The 9,758-nt window shown below is 35.2% G+C and overlaps 1 protein-coding gene across 1 annotated transcript; it reads right to left on the minus strand.

Annotated features, from left to right (window-relative positions):
• Positions 1-7: 7 nt before the first annotated feature.
• On the minus strand, positions 8-7,396 carry LOC128158381 (uncharacterized). The gene is made up of 3 exons (XM_052821170.1): positions 6,765-7,396; positions 2,018-2,147; positions 8-1,148 (listed from the first exon to the last, which is right to left on the minus strand). Exons 1-3 carry the CDS (start codon positions 6,887-6,889, stop codon positions 453-455), a joined length of 951 nt encoding a protein of 316 aa, XP_052677130.1. The 5' UTR covers positions 6,890-7,396; the 3' UTR covers positions 8-452.
• Between the last annotated feature and the right edge of the window lie 2,362 nt (positions 7,397-9,758).

Raw genomic sequence — 9,758 nt, forward strand, 5'->3', positions numbered from 1 at the left:
AACATACAAAAAATAATATTTTATAACATTTATAATTACAGTTATATTCATAGAAACGCTTTATCATTCACACTCAGACGGATATTCTCGTTCAATTCCTGTTTCCGTTCATGCAATGATTATATTTACAAAATGCAATAATATATTGATATACAAAAATCAGAATAAAATTATATTTCAAAAATAATAAATGTATGAAATTTTAAAAAAAATTGTGAGTTAATCAAATTTTTAAAATATATAAAATCTCTAATTTTTTTATCTTTACTTTCATTTAATTTATTTTAAAATCAATTTATACCATTGAATTTTCCTATGACCGGGCTAAACTTATGCTTTGTTTCATAACTAGCCAAAAATGATACAAATCAACAGTAGGGTATTTGGAACATAATTAAACTGTTCAATGCATATAGTCACTAATGTGCTTAAACGAAGCAACTGTAGACAAGTCAATCAATTTCTCTGTCTTGTTTTAAAGAATCTAAACCGAACTGCACATTGTCATAAATGCTCATCTTTGAAGACGACATTTGATCAAAGGTTATAGGTCGTCTGGCAGACGGATAAACAAGAGGCTTTGGTTCAAACGTGTCGTCGTTTGAAGTTTTGAAATGAACAGACTGCTGTTTTTCTGCCATCAATGGCATAGTTTCCACTGGATTATCGTAATCCATGTCTTCAGCGTACGGATTAAATCCAAAGTTGCTTTGCTGGATATCATTGTGTTGCTGCTGCTGCTGTTGTTGCTGTTGTTGTACGATTGGTTGCTGTCTCTGATTTTGTTGCTTCAGAGTGCTATATGGTGTTGGATGCGATGAGTTCATTGGAAAAGCATACGATTGCTGCGCAACTCGCTGAGGCCCTTGTTGAAACTGTTGCTGTCTTGCATTAGATGTTGGATATTTAGAATTGAATCTGTTATTTTCATGAGCCGCAGTTCCATACTCTGTAGTTGTCCTATAATGAGAACCCAAATCTGCTGCGTTGTTTTGGGATGCATAACCACCAATGGTCACGAATTTCTTTGGTGCAACTCGACCGTTATGGATGCTGGAAGGTGAAGGTGGCGGTTTCTTGTCAATAAAAGCGTATGTCGGAATTTGATCAGAATCTCTTTTGCTGTTTGAAGATGTGTTGATATCGCTCTAAAAATACAGAAGACATTACTACATAGGCAAGAAATTTAGTTACAGAAAACAACAACATATAATCGCTATGGAAACTAGTCTGCATCTCGATCACGCTTGTCAATCCTGATGTATTAGTAAACGATTGAAATTTAAAGATGATACTTGCATGTGTAAAATTAAAGAGGAAAAATAATCGGCCCTTTTTTTTTCATCTAAGTGATCCGACAATCCATATGATCTTTTTGAGTCGAAAATAAGTTGTCAAATTAAATATAATTATGTAAACATAATAGTCTAAATCTTGGCCATAAGCAGTTATTAATAGAATTTGTTATACTTTCATGTTAAATACTGAAATCTGATTGGTTAAGACGCAGTTAATAATATTTACTATTACCCTCAGCGTTAGCAACGCACTTGGCAACGGGTAACATTAAAAAATGTTACATGCGCGAAAATTATGCGCGTACGGTTCGTTGTAGAATTCACGTTATTCCTATATAAAAGCAGTAAAACTTTCTTAAAAATTTAAAAAAAAAGACATTCAGTATAACAAAATAAATAGTGCCTGTTTGGGAGGATAACAGTTGAAATTGACACCCCTCGAAAACCATTGTCAACCTCCGCTTCGCGTCGGTTGACAATGGTTTTCTCGGGGTGTCAATTTCAACTGTTACCCTCCCAAACAGGCACTATTTATATATTAACACTGGAACCATATATCGGTGCCACTTTGTTGTACAAAGTGCAATCTGTTTTTAAAATTCAGATCCTTGAGATTCCGATATCTCAGTCCTATTAATTCATACTGAGATAAATGAAGATTCCAATAATAATAAATTTGTAGAAAAAAGGCCCTTAGATCCTACGTAACTGTAACTTACATCTTGTGTTTGCGTTGATTGGTCTTTGACGTACATCACAAAACAGGCGTGTAAGCATAACAGAAAACAGGACAAAACCAGAAGCAGACCAAGGGTGAATAGTAAAGCTCCAATGACGGTCGACACAGTACTGAAAAAAAATATAGAGATCACTACTCTCTCTCTCTCTTTCTCTCTCCTCTCTCTCTCTTTTCTTTCTCTCTCTCTTCTCTCTCTCTCTCTTTTTCTCTCTCTCTCTCTTTCTCTCTCTCTCTCTCATTCTGACTCACTCTTCTCTTTAATTCGCAAACTATGCCATGGTCACACGTACTTTTTAACATAAAGTTTAGAAACTGTCGCCTAAAAGCACATGGGAATATCTAACGAATATGTCTTCACAATATGACAAATAGAGCTACGCCCAATTCACCTGACTCAGATGTCATGAATTTCACAATTTTTGCAGAGGAGTTCAAGATATTATGATTCAGCGTGTTTGTTACAAGTAGTTTTTGTTTTGTCTCGAACTAAAGTGGCGCAACGTCATTGGATAAAACCCGTCGAGTGATTGTCGTCTATATTTCTAAAGTCAGAAAGTGGCAAAACAAAATATACAGTTTACGAGTCAGTACAATATAATATATACGTATATAATATAAGGTAACATGGCGACTGTTATACATCTTTTTTCATGAGGCACGTAGCATCGATTTTGAAAATGTGTGTGTGTGGGGGGGGGGGGGGGGGGGGGGGGTATATCTATAACTTCGTTTGCCGGGGGGGGGGGGGGGCAACTCCATGGTAATTCAATTTTTACTATGTAAATTATTTGCTGTGAGAAAAAGTAGACCCCCCCCCCTGATGCTACCGTGCCTGTTCATCACACATGGATTTTTTAATCTATTGATATAAGAAAGGTTTGGGTCCTCAACAAAACAAAACACTGAGTCTGTTACTGAATTTATACGGAGATATGTTTGATCGCTAAAGAACATAGACGGCGCGGTTGCGTCCCTACTTCTATGGATTTTAACAACCGAGCATATTTCTATTAACAGTCAATTACAAATCTTATAAATAATATTGAATATAGAGAAAGATTTTGAATATGATTATTAGAGCCTATTGCTTGCAACAGAAACCTGACCTTGGGGTACAAAAAAAACACAACTGTTGCAGCAGAGGCTAACTACATGCAATTGCTCACCATACATATGTTTGTACCTAAATTGTGGTGTGTATATGACCAGGTGTAGAGAAAATTATAAAAGACCGGGAATGGTAAATAAGGATTTAGAATATTGCACATTTTACCACCAGCTAAAGGTTATACCAAATTTAGTACATATTGGTTCAGTAATTTCAGAAAAGTAAGTATTAAATATCGTGTCAGGTGAATATTGACGACAATGTATAGGAATGGGTGACCTAGATAACATAAAACGTCGAGTGGTTTATTTTTTTACTGGGATTAGGGAAAATAATTTTAAGTGTTCCAAAATACTTAATTTATTTAGTAATATATCTTATATAAGATGGCTTTGCAGAAATAAGATTGCGTTCTGTTTGTGAGTTTGCTTCGATGAGTTTCTTGCTTGAATGTCGACAACTGTTTTTCGCCCCTATTTCCTTCACTTTGGCACGACAACAACTGTGCGATATAACGCAAAATGCTTGCATGGATCAATCTGTTATAAAAATATGCTTCAAAGATTACATAGAGATTTGCAATAGTTAATGCACGTAGACAAAAATCTCAAATTTAAGTGGTAAATGTTTTGAACGCACTTAGGGTGGTATTGGACACTTGTCGGTATTTATGTGTATAAAAGAACATTGTAATCAAAATGCTTTCACCGTTTTAAAACTTTTAAAGTTGACAATATTTTGACCAAAATATATGCTTTAAATTTTTTGGGAAAGGTAAAAAAGCTTTATCGAACTCATGACTTGCCGATGTGTAGTTAACGCTCTCATCCATTGGGCACTAGCTACACTGTAAGAAAAAGTTTGTAAAAGTATGCTTGATTTTATTGTTTATTTCGATCGGAAGTGTCCCATACCACCTTAAAGGTTAAAGGGAGTAAAGCACGTTAAAGACACTTACTTTCATGAGTAAAACTAGTGTCTTGCATACGATACGTACGTAAAACGTAAAAATTATCATCTAACTAATAATCTCAAAATTTGTTTTCCCGTTTTTTGTACGATTCAGAAGGCGTCAAAACAGTAATGATGGGCGAAAAAATCAAACACTATGACGAATGAACAGAGTAGGGGTTCTTCACCTATTCAATGCTTTAAAAATTAATTTTGGACACGTGTATAATTTTGCCTCTAAAGCATCTGAAAAACAACATCGCCATGCATGCTTATACATGCACCATTACCAACCAAAAAAACCCTGATAAAATCTCTGCTTCAACGCTTATTATTTTTTCTCACATACTAATTGGAATGACACGACATTTTCCCATAACGTAACTTAATTTTAGAAATAAAGTAGACGCGACTCACACAGAACCCCCCCCCCCCCCCCCCCCCCACCTCATAAATTTGTCAGTGTAGTTCACATTGCTAGCTAATCTTTACATTTGTGCCGAGTTACGATGCGATATCCATAGTAACACTATAACAAATAACACATGTTTATTGGCAGGCTCACAGATATGAACCAGACACAGAGCAAGCATTTTGAGAGTAGTGTACAGTATAGGCAATGTTTGTTCGAATTCCCTACCGGCAACCCATGACTTATTTGATTGATGTCGTTCTATATATGTTTAACAATCTTCGGGGAAGTTGAGACATATTAGTTACTAGATATTTGTAAATTTCTGTTTGGAATAGAAAAATTAGGTGATTTTGGTCTTAATTTTCCTTCACAAAGGGAGGAATGTCTTTATATATAGTTGTTCAACGAAAACAAACTAAAATAGATTCGAGCGAACCCCAACACTGTTTCCGTATATCTGTTGTCTTATATTAAAATTATTACCAAGTGTATACATGTCGAAATTATATAGTTTTAATACTTAAATAGAAAATGTACATAAGTATATATCGGCCAGGAATGCATATACAAAGGAGCGATGTTTTCAAAATATGTCAACATTTTTTTAAAATTACTTACATTTAGTAGATAAGGAATGTACAATATGATTATCTTAATCAGTAATAACTTATAAATTAAAGTACCTTACTGCTTAAATGTGCTTATTAAAAAGATATACAGCACATGGGTTAACCTTCTGCACTGAGTACCAGAAAGCAAACATCCAATTTGATTCGAAATCGTTTATTTTTGTCTTAGGCTAGGATATCGTGCTGGAATGGTTGATCCAATATGAAAAGGATTGTGGTTGTAGGATTAAACCTGATCTTTTTGCTTAATGGTATTTCATATACGGTAAAATAGCATATTAATGATTCTGAATCAGACCCTCTTGTAAAGTTGTGTTTTGTAAATATATTTTTATTCACAAAATGCTAGACCTTTATCTGCTCAAGAAAATGTGCAAAATATTGGGAAAAAATTACTGACAGGTGCAATCGTGAATGAATCGTGGATGGATGTTTGATTTTTTTAAATTAAGTAGAAACGAACCCTCTCTTCCGTCCAGATGGTTACAAACTCTATAAAAACTATGTATTATGCAAGTTGCACACTGATATTAGTCTATGCTACCTCAAGCTTTGTCGAAACAATTTGTTTACATAAAAAGGGGAGGGGCTTGCATTAGGGCCTGAAATAACAATTACAGGTTTATATATATGTACATAAAGTTGGAGGTGGAACCATAAAATGAAACCGAAACCAAAAATTATGCAACATTATGCAGCCTCCCTAGCGATATGATGAGAAGCAGTAGACTGAATTCCGAGGCATATTTTCTGAGGAAAAACGGAACAGTTGAGCGATGACAATCATGCAGATGATGAACATGTTTACACATAACAGCAGCAAGTGTTGAATGGAGATATAATAAGCTATTTATTTTGTAAGAATAACGGATAAAAGAAGAAGTGGGGATCGATGAAAAGGTCTAAAAAAAAATCAAAAAGGCGAACTAACAAGCCCTTCGTTGTTATTATATATAGAACAGGGATTTATCTCTACATATTAAAAAAGAAATGTTTTGATGTCAAGTGTTCGTGATATCATCTACAAAAATCATCTATAGCACCGGCAGTCTTTATTGGCTGGTAGCCGCGCCAAAACATTGCTCTGTGGCACCAGTTTATGTATACATTTTGATACATGCGGGGATCAAAGTATTAAAAAAAAGTTCGCAAAAACAGATAGTTAAGTTACGAGAAATAGCTCACCCCCCCCCCCTCCCTCTACAATAAACAAAATTATCCCCTCGCCCCCGCCCAGCCATCCTGGAATTTTTTTGGATCCGCACATGTTATAACTTAATATACGTTCTCAGAATGTTGTATATAATGGATAAAGAAATTGAGTTTTTCGTATTTATTTGAATACCATAATTTTGCCTTCGTCAAAAGTGTATAAATCTCTCTCTCTCTCTCTCTCTCTCTCTCTCTCTCTCTCTCTCCATGCATATTTGCATTGATAACTTATTCATTAAAAGAGACCAAGTTTGCAGAAATATATTATGAACTGTAATTGTCGAAAAAAACTTTATTAATCTACATTCAAATGATTATGAAAAGTGCTTTAAATTATAAGTTTGCTTTCTTAGAAAAAAATGTCTGATAAGAACCTTAGGAACAAATAGAATAAGAAAACAGATGAATATACCTCCCTATCACAAGCAGAACGATACCGACGATCACAAAGACCGAGGCCAGGGCAAGGATCACCACCACCGCCCTGGAGGGTATCAGCCATTGGTGGAAGTTCTTGTATATCCGTGTCCCCTCCATGTCTCCTACTTCCGTGATAACTCGGTCTCAGATTAAAAGCATGAAGAACCACAAAGACGTTTTAACGATGTTGCACCCACAGTGGTGAATCAAGAAACGATCTTTAGGCAAAACATCGCGGAACTATTATAATGACTCCGGTGTATATAGTTCCGACAACTATAAAGAAAAGTACTGAGTGGGTTTGTGATTCTTTACTTGTACGTATATATATCGTCAGTGTTTACATTTTTCAATGAGAACATTCCACAAGGAAGCCGCCTTAATATCCTTCTGCCAGTTAGGCTAAATTCACCGCCACATCAAAAAAAAAAAACCTTGCATCGCTCTTCTCCCGCAGATTCTGTGTATCGCGAAGACATATATCGTCTAAGCGCGGTATTTCGTTATTTCTGCGACGATACCTACACATGTGCAGCACGTAATAAAGGTTGGCGTGCTTGTCTACAAACCTGATAATACGTGTTCCTGCTACTGTTATACATAATTGTATAATGTCTCAAATAAATATTGGAAAAGAGATACATGGATTACACTACGAGAGGCCCAGAGGCCACGCAGCTCACCTGAGCAAAACTGCGTTCGGCTCAAATATATATTGTGCTTTACTAGCTTTATTATCAAATACAAATAAAAACAGTGATAATTTTGTTTAACGTTATCTTACAAAAGAGCTACAAGATATATTTTAAAATTACGAGGGTTGTTGGAATAGTTCGCAGACAAGCTCCATTGTGAGCGGACTATTCGCATGATACCAGCGAAACTTTTCATATTTAATCTTGACGTATTTTCTAAGAAATATGTATAGATTTGTTTATTTTAAATGCACCTTAAAAAATATACAGATTAATTATTTTGATGAGACAAGCTTCACAGAGCATGTCAATTTTAAATTGTTTTATATTTTGTACGCATTTTTCCATATTAAGGAAATGTACATTTTAAGCGCATAAAAATAAACGATATTTCATATGAGATCACAATAAGTTATGGAGGTCATATTGGGAAAGTTTCAATTAAATTGAAGCATTTCTGACCGTTTTATCGCCAAATATGGACGACCAATGCTAGAAAAATGAGTCAAAAACCAGGAGTATCGAAACCAATTGCAATGATAACATTTTCATATATGTTGTCCATTTAGAGAAGTTTAATGAAATAGTATGACATTATTCCGTGAATTTTCATATTTGCAATACAAACTCTCCGAGGGATTTTTTTTACTAATCTTAACCGCGTTTTGTAACATGATAAGGGGCATTTCAAAGAAGAATCAAAGGATTTTATCACTCTAGAAAATGTATGTGCTTCATGGTTTTTTTTTTATACTTTCCGAAAAATTAGGAAGGATGTAATGCAGCAAAAAAATTTAAGAAAAAGTACATAATTATATGACTGTATCTTAGTTAAATATTATAACAATTTCACAGTTCAAGCCTTCGTCTTCTTTATTACAAAAATCAAAGTTTTTCCCATCAAAGACGATATTTGGCCCCTTCCTGACCAAAAAGGATCAGAGTTTGAACAAACTTAAACATAGCATATATCAGGGGATATGTATAGCTGCGGTCTGTAGCTCCCGGTCTGAAAAAAAGGTCGTCCATCCGATTTTTTTTCAGACCGGGAGCTACAGACCTGCAGCTAGGGACATGTACTACTACTAGTACATGTATGTTGAAAAGGTTTTGATATAAATTTCTTAAATTTTATTTCTGAAAAGATTTTTCAACGATCTAATCCTAGTTATTTCTATAATATTCTCTCGAATTCTTTATAATCTCCCCTTAAGCTTAAAAGAACCCTCATCCTTCATTTGAAGAAACTTGAAAGCTATTACGCTATTACGATCATTGATTCAAAACTAATGTTAAAACGATGGTATAGTGAAATTGCATATCAATTTTTCATCTCGTGGAAAGGTGCTGACATAAAACTTTTAATTCAATCTCGTTACCCCTTACATACAGGCATTTTGTTCAACTTGAGCAAGATTAAGCAAATGGGAAATAATCTACGGTCTAAAACTGATTATAAAGAGATCCGCTATAACCTTCACATTGACTCGGTTCAAATTATAAAGTCACTGCACACCATTAACCCAAAAAATCGGTTAATGTGAAGTAAGAGCCAAATAGGGCCAAGTGGAAAGTATATATATGCTCTGAAAAAAGAATTTTGCGTAATTTAATACGACCTTGACACTTGATCTACAGACATCATTCAAGGTCACTATACACCCTTTGATTACAGGCACTCTGAGAGTGAAGAATGAGCCAGATTGAACCAAAGGGAAAAAAAGATATGCTCTGTACATGGATTTTTTTTATATAATTCGGCTATGACCTTCACATTTGACCTTGAAACTTGATCCAAGGTCACTGCACACCCTCTACTCAAAAGTTCTGTTTAATTAAGTGGAGAGTATTACATATGCTCTGAAAACAAGAATTTTTGCATGATCAAATATGACCTTGACCCTTGACCTATAAACTCCATTTAAGGTCACTACACACCATTTGACCATAGACACTCTTTGAGGGAAGCTTGAGCCAAATTGGACCAAGGGGAGAGAAAATATGCTCCGCAGAAGGATTTTTCATATTAATCTGGTATGACCTTCAGTTTCATCCTAAAAACATGGTTCAAGGTCACTGTACACCCTTTGCCCAAAGGCACTCTGTGGTGAAGTATGAGCCAGATTGGGCCAAGGGGAGAGAAGATACGCTCTGGACAAGAGATCTCGGATGGACAGACGAATGAATGGAAAGACAGACAGACGGACAGACAGACTGATCACTATAGGGCGCCCGCAGAGCTGTGCCCTAATAAAGTTTCACATTGAAAAACAAAGATACAAATATGAATA

This window comes from Crassostrea angulata, chromosome 8, assembly GCF_025612915.1.
Source record: "Crassostrea angulata isolate pt1a10 chromosome 8, ASM2561291v2, whole genome shotgun sequence".
NCBI lineage: Eukaryota > Metazoa > Mollusca > Bivalvia > Ostreida > Ostreidae > Magallana > Magallana angulata.